The following is an 18,246-nucleotide window of genomic DNA, read 5'->3' on the forward strand; positions in this document are numbered from 1 at the left end:
GCTTCAAGACGTCCTTTTACGTACAGGCAAGCTATAACCATATCTCCTCTCTGCAGGAGAGAGACGACTTGTTTTCAGAGGAAACAAACAAAAAAAAGACATGCTGGAAGTTGTAATTAGTATGAGGAGTGGCTCTTGGTAAGAGTTTTAACTATAATAATTTTAGTTGTTCCAAGACACTCAATTCCAACTATGAAATGTTCTGTGGAATAGCAGATATAAAATCAATTAATTGGCACAATCACAAGTTTACAGCAAATTACAACTAGCGTCAAACATTTTTGCCACTGCTTTAAATACTGGTCATTTTTCCTTTGGTTACTTCCTAAAATGCAGTACTTGGGGTAAAAAGACAAAAAGTGTCAGCTTTTCACACAAAGTAAAGAAATTACTGCTGTTGACATTTAAGAGAAAAAAACTATTTCATCACTTGGTAAGGACATATAAAGTAGTTTATTTGGCAGAGGAACTAAAATACTTACTACAGCTCCAACAGGGACCTAAGGAAAAACTACACTCTTCATTCTTCTCCTCACTTTCAATGTTTCTCATGGAGTTCAATTTGGAAATTACAATTTTATCTAGGTAAGATCAGGTCTCTAAGTAACTGGCCCATGCCAAGTAAACACCACAAGATTATGACCTGTTTGAGTTTCTTATTATTATCTGAATTCTCTTGTTAATTACCTAGGTTTAGGCATTATGTTCATAGCAACCTATGAAGTACTTCCAAATTTTTGCAGACCTTAAGCTTACATGTTAAGGCACTTACCATTCAAGTAAAACAGTTTTTATATAAACAAGCGTGGGAGATGGAGAGAACATTTTACCAGAACACCCATTTCTTTTTTCTTGAAAGAAAAAAAAAAGTTGACCAAATATTTATAAAATTTTGTATCAAGAGAAAGGTTGTGTTTTATTATCTGAAATGAGCACGAAGTACACCTTCCACAATAACACTGAAAGCAGTGCAAAGACTGACAGTGACCTTTGACTAAAGGTAGTTCTGTAAAAAGAAAAATACCAAATAAATCAGTGCCCTGCTTTGATTGTTGTAAAATTTCTTTTTTTTACATAAAAGTTGGTCCAAACTTACAAAAAAAGCACAAATGTGCATAGTTCAGAAGATCTGAAAGAGTGCCATAAAAAGCTGATGTCCCTAAATTTAGCAACCACTTAAAACTGCCAAAATACAAAATAAAAGTCAGAACTAGAGTTTGTGAACATGTACAATCAAGTCATCTAGTTTTTAGACAGCATGAGTTGTAAGCATTTTTTAATTTTTCCTACTGTATGCAAGACCCTTTTCCACATAAAAATAAAGCTGTTGAATTAATATTATTCAAGTCTGTTGAACTGCTGCTTTAAACTGCAGCTAGGAGGGAAAAAATAGTTTTTCCAGATAAAAATGATGTGCCTGAGGAAAAACAGATACTCAATATGGTAATCCTCTGCCTCGCCCTCTCACTGCAGATGTGCTAATATGTCCCCTGTATCCTTGGGAATAGCCAGGTCCTTGGGCAGGAGAAGTCCAAGTCTGTCCATGCATGTGGCTGATGCCAGTGGGATTTTCCTGTAAATTACTTCCATAGCTATAGTTGTGCATCTTTGTGGGCAAAGAGTGTGCACTCTCTGGCCCTGCGGAAGCATCAGTGCTGCTCCCCAAAACTGGGATTGGGCCATGGCTGTATTCAAACCTATGGTCTTTATCTCCACTGAACAGCATGGGGCCAGCGTTGAGGTAAATGTCTCCGTAACCAGTTACTGAGCTGGGAAAGGATTCTGGAAAGGCCGATGGAGGAGGGGCAGCACCAGAGTGAGATGAAGCAGTACTGTAGTTATCCAAAGACTGGATATCTGAGTTTCCAAGGAAACTCCTCCTTTCTAATACTCCTGATGATCCACTTCCTATTCCATCACTAGAGCTGTAACAGGCAGATGAGAAGGATGATGATCCAAAGTTATCCTTGTAGTCTGGGCCTGTTACATAGGAGTCTCTAGCCTGATAATCCACACTTGTTTGTACTGGCTCCTCCCTTGTTGCCTGAGCTTGATGCTGAGCCAACAGCTGCAGAAGAGCTGCTTTCACTCCCGCGTGAGGATCTGTTCCTGAAGAGTTACTTATAGGCAAATGCTGATTCTCTGTCCGGTAATCAAGGTCCTCATCAGTAAGCGGCGGAGGCTCCGGTGGCTCAGGGGGACGCTGGTCTGGAGGCAAGATCCGAGGGCGCTCCTGCTCAGGTGTTCGGTTCAGAAGCCTCATCTCAGACTGCCTAACCAAATCCTCTTGACCTAAGAAGATGAAAAAGAAAAGCTCTGGAATAAAAGTATACAAAAAAGAGGACCAGAAAGGAAAGGACTCCTTCCTGGAAAAACATAGTTTGTCAACTTCAATTTTCATGAATTTATTAGTTAAATTTATCAGTAATTATATCGATTCTTTTGGACAAAATTTAGCAACAGCTCATTTGTGTCACGAGCATGATGCAGGTTACACCTTAAAGTAAGATTACCAGGCACTCAGTTAAAGAAAAAAGGTACAAGCTCCTTAAAAAAAAACCCCAGCAAAACCAAAAAACAGAACAAAACTCAAGCAACACAAACACTAAAAATTCAAAAAAGAATCAAGAAAGATTCACGGATAAGGATAGAAGTCTCAAGGAACAAAAGGCCACCCTATCAAAGAACAGCAAAACTCAAGGCTTAAAATAAACATAAAAAACCACACCTCTCAAAAAACCCCCAAACCCCTCCCAGAACAGCCCCAAAGCACTTCAGAATATTTCTTTTAACACCTGCGAACACCACAAAACAATACATAAACCACCATAATAAACCTGAATTTGCAACCCAAAAAGATGAACAGAGCTCTAAACTGTGGGAGGACTATGGAAGCCACTACTATACCTCAATGGAAATCTTTAGCTAGGTGTGTGACAGTTACAGGTAATCACTGAATTTGACACTAAGGAACTGCTCTAGTCAACATTAAAACCCCAAATAACATAATGTCTTGCCAAAATAAGCTTTATCAAAACACACAGTCAAAACTGGCAAATTGTATCTATGCATCTGCAAGAAAAGACTGTCTTCACCACTACAATCACCACTAAGAAAACCCCAACCCCCAGAATAATGATCAATGTTTCATCACTAATACTTGTGTACCTCTTAGGTTGGGTATCATTGTTTGCTCTGTCTGCACGGCACCTGTTAGACTAAGAGACAGATTCTCTGATCCAGACATAAAACATGACCAAATCAATTTAAACTCCTATACTCACACAGATTCATATGGCAAACATGTTAATTCTCTACTTGTAAACTATTACATCTCCAGTACTCCAGGTATTTGCTGGTTAGCAATAAAGGCCTTCAGTACCTGCAGACATGTATAATGACTTGATCAGATGTGGGTAGCCAGATGCCGGAGATTCCACGTCGTCCCGGCTGACAGACACAGGAGTGGTGGGCTCTGGAGGCTGCCTGAGTTGTAATGACATTTCATTTCCTGATCCATTTTCTTTCTCCTCCAACACAAAATCTTTTTGTTTTGTTTGCTGAGCCTTTATTAACTGAGACAAAAGAACAGCAAATGCACTCTGCACAGCTGCCTGGGCAGCATCAGTCTCAACTTTAGGCTGACCCAACTGAGCAGGTGGCACAGGGGGCTGCGTAACCATCAGCTGTTTTAGAGGCTCCTGCTCTGGAGGTGGTGGTGGAGGTGGCGGCGGCTGCTGCTGCTGCTGTTCTGACTGTTTTTCACCTGCTGACAAAATTCCAGCAGGAAGATTTATTTTATTTAGTTGCTGCTGAGTCTCTGGGTTTACCTTAATATTCAATACTTGGGCAAACTGTGCCAAACTAACACTTGTTTTAGACTGTAGCAGGTTTAGCAGGATTGCCACTTCATTCTGGTTTAACTGCTGTCCAGTGCTTGTTTTAGCTAAAGACAAAAAAGGTGGTTTTAAGTATTATTTAGAACGGGAATATTTCAGAAACTCAAAAGACGACTAATCTAGCATGGCTGATAGGACTGGCAAAACACGGGTTTGGACAACACAGGAATGGAATGCTTTTATGTATTATGTGTCTTTGGGGAGTATCTATAGGAAATGGAACAGTAAGATCCAATATAACCAAAGTGACTTCCATGAGGTGCACACAGGCACTTTGACAGATTGAAAAACACCAAGCTGGAGCTCAATTTTCCACAATATATATAAGCTGGGGCTCAAGGCCATCTGCTTTAGGCAGCTGTAAGACTTCCAATCCCCATAAAATTTCCTATCTTTGACATATCACAATCCCTTGTTAAAAAGTAGCCATCTGCAAAATCCATTTATAAACATATTCCAATCCATTCTAACTTAGCATCTCGGTTTTAACACTTGCCCAAGTGACCTGGCTCTAGGTGGCCTAGAAGCTCACAGTATAAGTGCAAAAGGAAGTGCTGACTTTGAGGGACAAGAAGTCAATCACTCAGTAGCAGGAAATACGTGACAATATACACTTAATTCAATTAAATGAAGTTTGCCACAAACAACAGCAGATTATGAAGATGCAGGGGAATATGAATAAGGAAGTTTGAATATCAAAGTAGTTTCTCAGCTTCAAACACCCATTGTCGTGATTTATTTTGAAAGAAGTGAAGCAGCATGGATTGCAACATACCCTATGAGCAAATGACTTAGAGAAGAAAGCAGTTAAAAATTAGAAAATGAGTGTGTGAGCAGGCTAGCTGAGCTCTGAATTTTTCTAAACCCAGGTCAGCACAAACACATTCAGACCTCTTCTATCCTTGCCATTGTGCTATCTCACTAATATACTAATTCACAGCAAATTAGAAGTCATGCATGACACAACAAAAGTATTAAGTATTTGCCTTGCAAGATTTAAGAGCAGCACAGCTGGAAAGTGCTGCAAAACCCACAACCCACAACTCTACTTGTGGATTTGCACCAGGGTACGAGCACTTGGAACTTACATAAGCAGGATCCAGGGACTTCAAAATTTTTATGTATCTATATGAATATAATCCACCTTCTATTCAGCAATACAAAAAAATAAATCACAATTTCTTATGCCTTGTACTGCTGACTCTCACTCGGATGTTGTGATTAATGGAAGATTTTGTCACGTCTGAGGATGGTATACTCAACAGTCTTTCAGATTCAGTGAAAATTTATCAGAATTCATCAGAAAAAATGGCAAACAGGGAAACTAATCTACCTATTCCATACTCTTTGGTTAGCTTTAAGTTCATTCTAACAGGAACCTGTATTCTGGGAAATATGTCATAACAAAATCATTGAGCTCTGAACAGTTCCTGTTAAACTGCAAAATGCAATAACCAGGGGTTCCATTCATGAATCAGAACATTAACAATTGATACAGTGGCTTTTTAACCTCTCCTTTCAGGGTGCTCAGAAACAAATTCAAGAGTTTTGGCTAAAGCATGCATTTGGTCATGGAGTTATATAATGTGTCTTATTAATAATATTATCTAAGGTGCATTACAGCTTAATGCAGAAGTGTACAAACAGAAGTGTTTTGTTTAATAGAGGAAATGCCTCTATGCTCCACTGAAAAATAAATTGTCTTCTTTTCTATCTAGACATATTTTTTTCTGTGTACATATGGGTAAACAGCAATATAGGTCTGAATGATTTCTTCTCTATTTGCTTAGGTTTTTTGGCATAGTCAGCATTAATGACTAACAGTAGTCTCTCATCAGGCTAATTTGTTATAAAAGCACAAAGAAGATAACAACTATCCTTTGGACTCTTTAAACTTCCAATTTAGTTTCATTGATGGGGAAAAAGTTACAGAAAGTTATTCTTGAAAATGCTGCCAAAACTTTAGCCTAAACATATGGATTAGCAGAATCTCACAGCTGGTCTACAGTGAGAAACCAGATGAATGGAGCAAAAGGCAATAAATTGCAATAAAATACAATCAAAATAACTACTTCCAATGTACCTTTACACAGAACACCTGGAGCTCTGCTCTACTATTAAATTAAGGGTTGATTCAAGATGGTTAGTATTAAAGAACTGTCAGCTGCTATGAATGCATAAACTGTGGTTTTTAGCTGAACTCCTTTATCAGTGCCATAGGATTTATGGTTACTTTGCACAATCAAAAATGGTCGTACATTTAACTTTCAGGTATCCATTTGGTGTTGTTACTCTTTGTATTTTTACATATTTTGTAGGAACTATCACTTAACTGCTGAGTATCTTAAATGTTCTCCATACTGGAACCATTACGTTTTTTGTTATATTTGTAAAACTTCTCTCAAGCAAGATACTTTGGTTAAGTTTCAGAATTACTGACAGTGCAATTCACAGAGGCAGAGACTTCGTGTTATACCAGCTTCTGGGCAGGTGGCTTTGATGTTTGGGGTTTTTTTGTAGGTTTTTTTGTTGTTGTTGTTGTGATTGGTGGGGTTTTGTTTGTTTGTTTGTTTTGGGAGGGTTTTTTTTTTGGGGGGGGGGGGGGGGGGGGGGGTTGGGGTTTTTTTTACAAATTGATTTAGCCCCAATGACCTGGAAAGCTGAAGACTAACATAACATGCAGATCACATCTGTTTCATTTGAAATGACAATTGTTCTAAACTCTGCCTTCTGATCAGTTTATCAATACCAAAAAGCTTATCCCATCTATGGAGATTGTGAGAAACTTTGAACAACCACTGGCTTGTGGAATTACTGGAATTACCAAAGAATTATCGATCAGCAAGAGCTAAAATTCCCTCAAAATACAGAGCAAGCAAGTTAGTTGCTCTGACCAGGCTGAAAAGTTAGGTATAATTGGAAAGGAACACTTATGTTTCCAAAAGCAAAGGCAAATCTTTTGTAACAAAGATTAAACTTACAATACTGTTCCTCCCTCAAGAATCCAGGAGATGCCCATACTCTGCAAATAACATCTAAAATTTCTACAGGTGCAATCCAAGTAGTAGGTAATTATAAGAACTGAAAATATTACTGACCAAGTGCTACACTAGAGCTGCCCTGAGTTTTGAGTTGGGAAGAAGTTTGCATGCCTTGTGGGGTGTTGGTTCTACTTTCATCCATGCCTAGAGACAGATCCTTCCTAGGGACTTTTGCTGCGGTAGCATCATCAGTCATGCCCATCTGCTTCTGTCTTCTTCGTTTCTTACTCCACAGCTCATGGCAATCCTGCCACAAAGGAAGGCTGCAAAGAATGATTGGAGATAATCAGTTTTATCTCTATTTTTAATTTTTTTTAATCATACTGGTAAAAGCACTTAAATTATACAGAATGTAACCTTTGAAAGGTGAACCTACTAGAACTCAGAAATGCATCAGAACACATTCAAAAGCCAGCAAAATCTCAGACCTGCTTTTTTCTGGCTGAAGACTCTTTACTGAGTGCCTCTTTCAGAAACACAAGTCCTCCTGGCAGAAAAGGGGAAATGGTGTCTTAAAATGAGAATTGTTTTTCTAATTATTTGTGTAATTCAAAACTTCAAAATCAATGCTGCACAGTTTCTATGAAATACAGCTTGCATACTACCAGATATCAAAATAAAAGCATTTTTTTCAGGGTCCTTCTATCTGCTTATGAAAGTACTGCTGAGTCATTAGGTCACAGATCTGTCCACAGTAACAGACACGGCTATCTAGTATTTACACTGTACAGCTCAGGCAACCAAAAAAATAGGGGGGGAAAAAAGGGGAAAAAGTTGCAGAAATAAGTTGCATGAATAAATATCACTTGTCACTAACAAAGCTGGGTTATCAGGAAGAACAAGGGGATATCCTTTAAGACATATGAATGCAGAGGCAAAATTCTCCTAAGAAACTTGTCTGCCACCAATTCTGTTCTTCCATTACAGTTCCCTCCAGACATCTCAATTCTGATTTCCTAAGGAACACAAAGACGCACAGAAATACTGAGATGGGCAGTAAAAATAGTGGTTTATGGTTTCCTATTACATATGAACTATCCTAGCAGTTCTGTCACCCAGGAACAAGGAAAAATTAGCTGACAAATTACAAGAGACACTGGAAAGGCAATTATGACAACAGTTGCCTTTATCGTCTCCCTCCACCTGCCACATATTTTCTGAAAAAACAACTGGAAGGAAGAACTCATTGTGAGAAGTATCCTATGGTCATTCCAATCAGCATGTCACTTTCTTTGGATGAACAGTTGCTCCTTCCCAAAACAGAACTTCAGTCTCTCAAGAGAACAGTCAACACCTTCCTGTGCTATGCTAGAAGTGAGTGTGGTTCCTCCTAATTTTTAAAAGGATACCAGTGACAAGTTTGTTTTGAATTTCCATATATCAGTTTCTAGAATGCATGTATTACCACATCCCTGAAAAAAAGATTATCTTCCCATTCACTTACTTTAAAATGCACATAAGCAACATGCTGTCCTGAAACTTCAGCAAACAGCTTGAGATTGCCAATTTCTGATTTTCACACAGTGATATAGTCATATTCAGGCAATTAAACCTCTTTGACTCATGTTTCAGTAATGTTTGCCCAGAGAGGCTGCGGAGTCTCCCTCACTGGAGATACTCAAAAACCACCTGGACACAATCCTGTGCCACGTGCTCTGGGATGACCCTGCTTGAGCTCGGAGGCTGGACCATATGACAACACTGTGGTCCCTGCCCACCTCACACAGAATGGGTGAGGTGGGCAGGGACCACAGTGTATAACGTTTAACAACCTTGTGTATGTAAAAGGTAAGTCTAGAAAGAATTTTAATAAAATCCTTAGATAAAAAACCCTTAGATAAAAAGAAATCAGTACAGACTGCCTTGAAAGTTCAGTTTACTCAACCAGTATCATAGATTCTATGTTCTGACAGCAATATTGAGGAAAGAATGAGACCTGCAGATTCCCTAGTACCTTTTCATTGTTTTCTTCAGAACATGCTCCAATATGATTTTTACTGATTAAATATGATTTCTACTGATTAAAATGGCTGCAAAGTCACTGCAAAAATCCTACAGGACACTGCAATATATTTCCCCTAGAGAAACTCACAGCAACAACCCTGCACAATTCCACTTTTCCTGCCTGTAAAACCAAGGCTCTCATCTGGCTCATGAAACAATTTACTGTATTTCACTTTAACTCTCAGGTACCTGTGCAGAACTCTATACCCAGTGTCATACTATCATCAAAGAAAGCAATTCAGATTCATGGAGGACCTCAAAATCCCTGGAAAAAGCAGACACTGATAAACTGAGATAAAAGGGAAATGATACTTTTTAAATATTAGAAGCATTCACAGAAGAGTATTTTCTTTAAAGGTAGTAACTCAATAACTAGTTCGAGGAATGACAAATCAACTCTTATCTGTTATATAAGAGTCACTTAGCTACACAAGCATTTTACTGCAGAATCACCTTTCGACAACTGTATATGCCAACATTTCTGCCACTATCTCCTTTACTGAACCACAATGAAGTTACTGAAATCAGTGCATGTTCACACTTCCTAGAGGTCAGTAGCATTACCAGTGGAAATTACTTACTCTGGAGGAGGCATTTTAGATGGTTCCACATCTCGCAGAAACTCACACTGAAGAGCTTGTTCAGCTGTGCAGCGCTTGCTGGGATCCAGGGCAAGCATGTAATCAAATAAATCTAATGCAGCCGGTGGGATGCTACAAAAGTGCAAAACAGAGGAAAGCGTCACATCTTTCTTTTGTATCATACACATCTGGGGAAAACTTTAATTAATACATCCCTTCCAAGATGGTCATTAAGTACTCAGGTAACTTACATACTAACAAAATGCACCCACAACCTGAGCTTGACAGTAAGAGGCAGAAATAAACTTCACCTTTTACTACCTGTGCTATTATATAACCCAAGCTTTCTTTGCCTTGTGTCGTTTCATTGCTTGAAACCCTGTCCTTACAAAAAACCACACCAGCATTTTAAAGCCAAGACTATATTGTTACTCTAGATTTTGGAATTTAACACCAGGGAGTTGGACTTTTGACTCCATAGACAATAATTCTATTGCTTCAAAGATATTAGTCTCATTAGTATGAACAGGATGATGCATTTCTCTTGAAGCCCACTGTCCCTGAAGGAGGGGAACAACCCCTTTAAAATAAGCTTACAGCTGTTTTCCATACCTTTCACTTGTGATATACGCACAAAACTAGTCCAATGGTAGTACTTTAGAACATACAGTTCAGGTAACTCCTCTGTGTTGAATGAATTTGTGACCCAAAAGATTCTAATGTTAACCAGACTACATATTCAGCTGTAGCCAGTTTTACCAATAAAAAACAATTAAGTATTCTGAGCTGGTTTTTGGACAGGGCAACAAGCAGGTGTACCAAACAAATGTTTCCTTAAGTGAAAGTTGACAGGTGGCTGAAATTTTAGGACCTTCTTTCCTCTTCTTGATGCTCCTATTAAATAACAGTTAATACAAGCTCTGTGGGTATCATGGGAACCTAAAGCCATTTTTCTTTACACTTGATCTGTGCTTGTTCTCCACAAAATACTGAAGTTCATAAAGTCTCCAGGAAAGCTTAATGCTACTACAGTTGACTAAACTAATTCTTCATCCTTACAAAGCAAACTCTTCTCTCAGTTTTCGACGATACTGCTTCTTTGGTTTCATTGTGTTGAAATAAGCTAATTTTATAACATCAGGCCACACTGCTGGACAAGGACTCCCGCAAATTCGGCTGCACCAAAAAGAAGGGAAAAAAGAGTATGAGGTCCAAAACCACAAGTGAGCACAGCTGTCATTTTTATTCTTGAAAGTACAGTGAAAACAAAAATAATTATCAGTTTTCATGTTCAGGTTATTTTTAGCTAAAATTTCTCCATTGTCAAATGCCCAACACCATTAAAAAAATGGTGAATTGCCTACAAAGGGCAATCACCCCACACAGACTAAACTGACTGTTTTCTGCCTCAGTCCAGCCCATACATCCTCTACACAAATGTTTTGAAAAAGTTAACCAACTACATCTGAAGACTACTCCAGGTATGTGACTGGAAGAACTGGATAGTCCACATATAGAGTAACTTTTATGTCCTTAGCTCCCAACCCCACTGAAGAAATATACCAAATAGGTGAAAAAGCAGTTTTCACTGTGAATTTATTTAATGCTGAAGACATAATGGAAAAAAACCGCAAACAATTCAGTAAGTCCTAAAGACAGAAACCACTAGAAAACCTCTGTATTTTGTACTTCAGTTATGAGTTTTATGTCTCAAGCCTCATCTACCTCCACAAATGGAGCTGCCCATACTTACTCTTATGCCTCATATTCCAACCCCATCCTTTTTTCCAACCAAGGATGGCTAAGCACAAGTTAATCAACACCACACTTCTGAGCAGAACTAGCAAGATACTTCCATATATGCAAGGTTTCAAATTCTGATGCAGGCAGTCATAAAAGGACATCTTGCAAATACATTTCCCTAGTTCAGCCCTCCTTTTTGTAAGATTTTAATGGCTAGTGTAAGAGACTTAACAATCTATTCATTATGCCCCAGGTGCATCTGACTTTAGCCTGGTTGGGGTATGTAATTTTCAGGAGGAAGAATAAAAATAATAAATCTCTTACTATCAGAATGTACTTCAGCTCTATCTTTGATAAAGTTTGAAAAGATAAATGTAGAATTGTTGACTGCAACATGATCACAGCACAGATGTTGATAAAACTGGTATGTTATGTTTAAACAGAAAAAAATGCATAGCATCAGTGAAGAAGAGAAATGAGCTACAAACAGAAGCTTCCAGTAGAAGGATATCACAAAGTTTTAGAGTTTTGTACCAGAGATAAAACAAAGAAAGATAAGTTTTGAATTACTCATTCTCATGTGCTTCAATGCCATCTAGTGCTCAAAACCAAAAATTCCTAAACTTATGAGTTTAATTCTTCTTACGCCAAAAATGACCACTGATCTGCTGTGAACCTCCTAAAACCTTCATTTTTTCAGGCCAGCTAATAACACATTACACAGAAACATGCTACTGTTCAATTTGTTTTGAAAAACATTTCAATACATAACAGTAATATTTTTTATTAAGGTAATTTGACCATTTACTTCACTTTCTGTAGGTTCTGTAGGACTCACTCTATTTTCCCCTTGTTTCTAGGAAGAGCACATCTCATTTACAATGTCAATTATAATATCAGAATCAAGAGCAAATTTTGCTTGCTGAATAAATGGAAAGAAAAAGATGCTCAGGTTCCACTGAATTAAATACTTATCATTCTAAGATTTATTGAGAACGAGGAAAGAAACAGAATTTTTATCTCCACCAAATGTCTGGAAGTTTTTAAGGGAACAGAAATATTCCCACAAAATAATAAAAGCCCAGGTGTGTACATGGTAGACTTGAAACAAGAACTCATGGACAACAGCATGCCAAATACCTGTTCCTCCCAAATCCCACTAGTCCTTATTATTGTCCATGTTCTCATTTGGATTTGTTGCACACAAGTTGCAATATCTTAAAAATTACAAGCATTTTGATTACTCTCTCTTTACAATTTCAGCTATAGGCAACTCCAGCTACTCTACAGAAATGCATCTTACTTGTCATGTACATTGCTAGGAACACAGAACACTCACAAAAAACCCTTCATGTCTGTGCCAAAGACATTTGTGTTACAGGCCCCTCAAAACCTCTAACATCTCACTTGGGGCAGGAACCGAGCACTTCTAAGTATTTGCAGTGCACTACCTCAAATTGTAACACTAAGAAAAGAAACTTGTCAGTTTATGAGGGACCTACTATGTAGCAGTGCTTGCTAGTTACCTTATGAGTTCCAGCTGAGCAAGTTCTTGATTTGCTTGAAATATTGGCTTTTTTGTAAAAAGTTCACCCAGGATACAGCTGTAAAACAGTTTTGCAAAATTCCATCATTATGGCTTTCAGTACAAATTGATAGAAACTTTAAGATTTATTTTTGGCTTGTTTTTATCCTTGCTATGCTTCTATCCAAACTCTTACCCACAGCTCCAGACATCAATAGCTGGTGTGTATCTTTCTTCCCCAAGGAGAAGTTCAGGAGGCCGATACCATAATGTAATAACTTTGTTGGTATATGGTCGGCTGTTGGAAGGAGGAAAAAGAGAGGACTATCATTTTAGTATGATCACACTTCTGAAAAAATGATACCTTAAGGACTGCTGTGATGCTGTTTAAGAACAGTATAATCTTCCACTCTCTTTTAATTTTAGTCCTGCAAAGCTGTAACAGCACAAAAGCAAACAATTGCCTGATGAAGGCTACAAGAAGTCAGAATGAAGGTATAAAAAACAATCACACAGCCACCTTGATGCTATGTGAACTCTGCATCTCCATTACTATTCAGAAAGCAATACTGTATATTTATGATACTGTTAGTCATTTCAGGAGCAGGACCTGCTTACATAAAACCAGTACCTTCTACCCAGCTATTGGCTATTACCATACTGAATATAGGACCTCTACAAACACTTTAAAAAGAAGAAAAAAAGTCACTTTTCCCTCTTTAAGTATGAGCAAAAGAGTTTTATCCATAGAAGCCTTTTTCTGGAACTACATCATTCACCAATTTTGACTCCAAAGCCTGGAATGCTTCTAGGATCTTCCTATATTTCACAACATCTTTAATTGTCCACAGCTCTAACCAGAAATTTTGGTCACTGTGAATAATCCTTTCCATCCTCCCACTATAGCAAAGAGTTCTACTAATGCAGACACAGGGGTTTTTTTGTTGTTGTTGTTGTTTGTTTGTTTTGTGTGCACAGGCTGAACTACAGCATCAACAGTTCAGAACAGAAAGCAGAAAAGAGATGTTTGATTTTGGTTTGTTTCAACCAGGGTGCTTTAAAAGTGATTCCAGAATTCTTTCAGGTTTTTTTCAGTTTCTCACTGCTTCCAACACTAGGTAACTCCAAACAGAGTAACATTAAGTAGGGACAACCACAGAATGAAGCCTAACAAGCTCTTATAGCATTCTCAGTAGTACAGGTATCATTTCTGTAAAATCATCTGAGTCCTTTCATTAACACACATAACTCCAATTCCTTTTTAAAAGGTGGCATGTTTTTGGAAACAATTCCATCATTTATCATATCTATCTCTGAAGCAAGCATTCCCCTGTGAAAAGTTTACATGGTATAGACTATCTCTACAGATACATGGCTCATGTGTTAGCTTATGGTGATTTTTTTGAACAGTTGTCATGCAATCTGTCATACCTTCTACTCCAAACACATTAAATCTACCAGAGTAACATTTAAAGGAGCACAACTACAACAAACAATGTGAATTTACTAAAAGTTAAATTTTTATTTCCTCCCCATCATACTAAGTTCTGTACCCTTTCAAACAGTATTAAATTCTAAACAACAGTAAACCAAACACAAAGTATATGAATTAAAAACAGCAGCTATTACAAACTCATTGATACACATAAATTACATCTTTTACTGCAGGTCAGGAAAATCAATGACAAATAATTGTCAAAAATCTACTGAGATTCTAATTATTCCCCCCTATTCAACTGGCAATTCTATCAGCTAGCTTAATTAAATCTTAATCTTGGTTTCCTTTATGCATAATGGCACAATAATGTTGCTGTTTCATGTAAAGTGATATAGGTTATTGGCATTATAAGGACACTGAACCTCTAATCCTTAATGAACAGTGAGTTTTGCAAAAAAAATTTGAATTATTTTAAAAACAGACATTAAAAAAACCAAGCAAAACATGGTAACCCAGAGGGGAAAAAAACCATTAGGCTGGTTTGGTGCACGTTAAAGCACGATCTTTTTATTATTAAGTAGATCCAAACCAAAAAATACTTAGCTAGCAGATGCTTAAGATTATTTCACTTTATATTATGTATAATATCCTATAATACTCATCAGTTTTCATAACTGTACTTAAGCATATTTTCCTGAAATAAGAGTTCTGAGACAACAGCTCAGTGAAACTAATGCTAACATTTATCAACAAGCTAAGAGCTGTGTAGAAAACAGTGAACCCATAAAGCTAGCATTATGGATATTATTTCCCAAATTAGACATGCAGAAATCAAAATAAACTCATGTATCCAACCATCTCCATATCCAACCACTTCATGGACATACTACTGTAGTGAACATTCAGCCTGGATTTTGGAAAGTCAGTTCCACACGACAAATACTACATTACAAAGTAAATACTAAAGTCCTTAATCATAAAAAAAAATGTGCACCTGTTTCCTGGAGTATGAGCATAAGGAAGCCAAGAACAACAGAAGCACAAGTCACAAGAAGTTTCAGAATAATTTTTATTTAAACTTGTATATCTGTTTCCAGCAGATTCACCAGGACTGACTGCCTATAGAATACAATGAACTTCTTGAAAAGTTAAATCGTACACAAAAGTAATGCTTATTGAATAGGAATTGTATGATACTTTGTGTCAGCAAAAAGAAAAAAATTTTCTTTCCCTAAATAACATCTTTGGTATACCAACAGAAGAAAAATACCTCAGGGTTTACAGGACCAGAAACTTAGGAGTGTAACTTAATTTCCAATCAATATATGGCCAGTCTCTACCATTATTTATCCAGAACACCTGGAAAAGTAATACACTCGCACAAAGAGACTTCTGTGGTTTTATGCAGTCTAAGATAACATGTATTTCGTTCACTTTCCTAAGCAATTACTTGTATTACAGTACAGTAACATTTCCCCTAAACAAAACAGTCTTCTGTCCCTCATAATAGTTAGACAAAAAGATTAAACTTCTGAATGCTTTTTCACAGTATAATTGTATCTTACCTTTCTTCGGAATTGTACAGCCGAGCAAGCCCAAAATCTGCGAGCTTTATCTGCCCTCTGGTGGAAAAAGCAAAGAATTTTTTAGTGGTTAATCCTGTTAAGCTTCCTTCCCCCAAAATCAGGTAAAGTTTAAGACTGAAACAGCTGCAGCTGATCTTCACCAAGCCACATTAATGAAGAGGCAATGCTCTGCTATCTCTGCTTCTCTTCAGTAAGCAAGTAAGCAAAATTAGGTATGCTTATCACATGGCATTTACATTACTGAATGTTAGTCAAAATTTAGGTCTATACCATAAAACACTCCAGTCAGTAACTCTACAGGAAAAAACTAAGGGAAGAAACTGCTATTTTCTCAGGCCTTATTGCTAGCATGAGCATTTGTACAGCAAACAACTACCAGCAGTCATACTTCCTTCTAGGAAGCCACTGAAGTCCTGTTCTGTGCTTGTACATTTTAAATACAGCCTTTACATCAGGGTGACCAACCAGATAAGGGCTTCTATTTTTGTTAGCAGCCACCTTACTGAATGACATAAATCTTAACCCATTCCTGAGTTTTTCCATATATGAGAGGAAGAGTAGTAGACACAGAGCTCTTGCCTGGCAGTTCCCACAGCTAAAAGGCACTGCTCTATGACTAGAAACTCCCACTGTTTGTGAAGTCTGGATGATTCAAAACAGAAAGCTATCTGCAAGCTTCTCTAATACACAAAATGAATGTTGGACTGTTATATGTGGTTTTCCTTTTCTGTACTGATTAACTTTTCTAACTCCCATGACTTTCAAATACATGTTATTTTACCAAATTATGGCAAGATTTGCTGCTAGCATGATGATTTTGTGGTTACAGCATGTGCATGACCATTTTGTGATGATAAAATACATCATTGTTACAGTTTCCATCCACTTTTTAGGTTATAGGTTATAGTTTCCAACCACTTTTCTCCTAAGACCCTTACTCTGATTTCTTGGAGAATACCCATAAACAAAGGAATGTTCTCCTCAAATTTACATGCATATTTCTGAGAATGTATTTGTAGAAGATAAATGTAATTGCTCAAAAATTCGTGGAAGCTGCCTACGTAAAAGATACATAATCGACATGTTTGGCTTCAGGCCGTAACTGGTAATATTATTGAAACACTGGTTAAAATTATTCAGATTTACTATCAAGTTTTCTGCTACTGGTGGAAAAATCTAAGGATGCTCAGACACTATCCTAGGAGGAAAAAGCCCAACTCTGTAACCTGAATTGGAGAGCACAGTAAAATAACAAGCTCCTCCTCCTACCATAAGGCACTCTTCTCCATTGTCAAGTTACACCCAGCTTCTGAGTTCCCAAAGGTGCGCACAGAAACTTTAACCCTGGAGATGAGCAGGCAATAAAATTCAGTGGGTGGGTACGCTGAGTAATGGGGAGAAATGTGTACATGTGTTTAAGAATCTGTATTATAATCTGGCAAGGCTGCGGTAGAATACAGAGCTGAAAGTAGTCCAGTGTTAGTTTGCTCTAAGGGAAAAAGGAGGAAGAAATGGAAAATTTAATTTGGAGAAAGCTGGGAGAGAAATAGGCCTATCAAAATAGACCCTTGATCCATTTTGCCCAGTATTTCATCTCCAACAGCAGCAGTATATTTTTAGGGAGAACATGCAAACCCACTCTCTTTGGAGCTCATCTTCTTCATACTTAACCATGACCCATAATCATTGTGATAAGGCTGCTAAAATAGGGATCCCTGTCCATTCCCATATAGCAAGTGTTAATGATCCTATCCTTGAATATGCCTCATCTTTTTTGAAACTCCTGACACTACCCAGAAAACTTCCTATGACAACAAATTTGACTACCTGCTCTTTTTTTTAACTATACCCTTTTTTGCTGTTACAGAGCTTGCTCTTATGTTGCTCTCTGGATTTAGTACTCCAGGTTATGATGCTCAGCAGTTGGTAATGAAGTCATCCACTACCTTCACACTGGCTTTTTATTTGTTGCTGCTGCTGCACATGGAAAACACCACACTTACTAATATGATTTGTAATTACAACGTGTTAAAGTAGTGAGAAACAAATTATCAACTGCAAGTTAAGGCATGTTTGAACATGCCTGATCAAATACTCTTTTAAAGCATCATCCTGACTGATGATGACAAGGACCTCAGAACTGTCATGAAGAACCAGCCTAGCCACACTTTGATCTTGAAATGAGAAGGCAGAAAAAATACAAATCAAACACTTACATCCTACAATTCTGTTTCAATATACTTGAACCCAGATAGTTTTCCCCTGGTACTCTGACTTAGCAGGATTAAAACTGAGTCATCTCCTTTAACATAAATTAAGTTTAATACACAGCTGCAGGCTCCAGTGTTAAACAGGAACATTGCTGGATTAGTATTTTGCAAGTGATTTTAAAGAAACTAGGTAATTTAAAAAATAGGTTTTGCTAATGC

General features: G+C 37.6%; 1 protein-coding gene across 5 annotated transcripts in view; it reads right to left on the reverse strand.

The window, feature by feature from the left end:
* Window positions 1-434: 434 nt before the first annotated feature.
* CDK13 (cyclin dependent kinase 13) overlaps window positions 435-18,246 on the reverse strand; it is a 44,844-nt gene continuing 27,032 nt past the window's right edge. Inside the window, exons 7-14 of one of the 5 annotated variants that reach the window (XM_066191019.1) lie at window positions 15,797-15,853; window positions 12,990-13,091; window positions 12,795-12,872; window positions 10,585-10,701; window positions 9,526-9,657; window positions 7,052-7,203; window positions 3,383-3,946; window positions 435-2,292 (exon numbers count right to left, since the gene is read on the reverse strand). In XM_066191019.1, the coding sequence (XP_066047116.1) occupies window positions 1,436-2,292; window positions 3,383-3,946; window positions 7,052-7,203; window positions 9,526-9,657; window positions 10,585-10,701; window positions 12,795-12,872; window positions 12,990-13,091; window positions 15,797-15,853 (2,059 nt within the window). In that variant the 3' untranslated portion in view covers window positions 435-1,435. Of the gene's footprint in view, window positions 2,293-3,382; window positions 3,947-6,997; window positions 7,204-9,525; window positions 9,658-10,584; window positions 10,702-12,794; window positions 12,873-12,989; window positions 13,092-15,796; window positions 15,854-18,246 lie in introns of all 5 variants that reach the window. The other 4 variants (XM_066191010.1, XM_066191036.1, XM_066191027.1 and 1 more) reach the window with 4 other exon arrangements.

The sequence above is a fragment of the Chamaea fasciata genome, unplaced genomic scaffold (assembly GCF_029207755.1).
Source record: "Chamaea fasciata isolate MVZ Bird 193981 ecotype frontalis unplaced genomic scaffold, bChaFas1.0.hap1 SCAF_1, whole genome shotgun sequence".
Classification (NCBI taxonomy): Eukaryota; Metazoa; Chordata; class Aves; order Passeriformes; family Sylviidae; genus Chamaea; species Chamaea fasciata.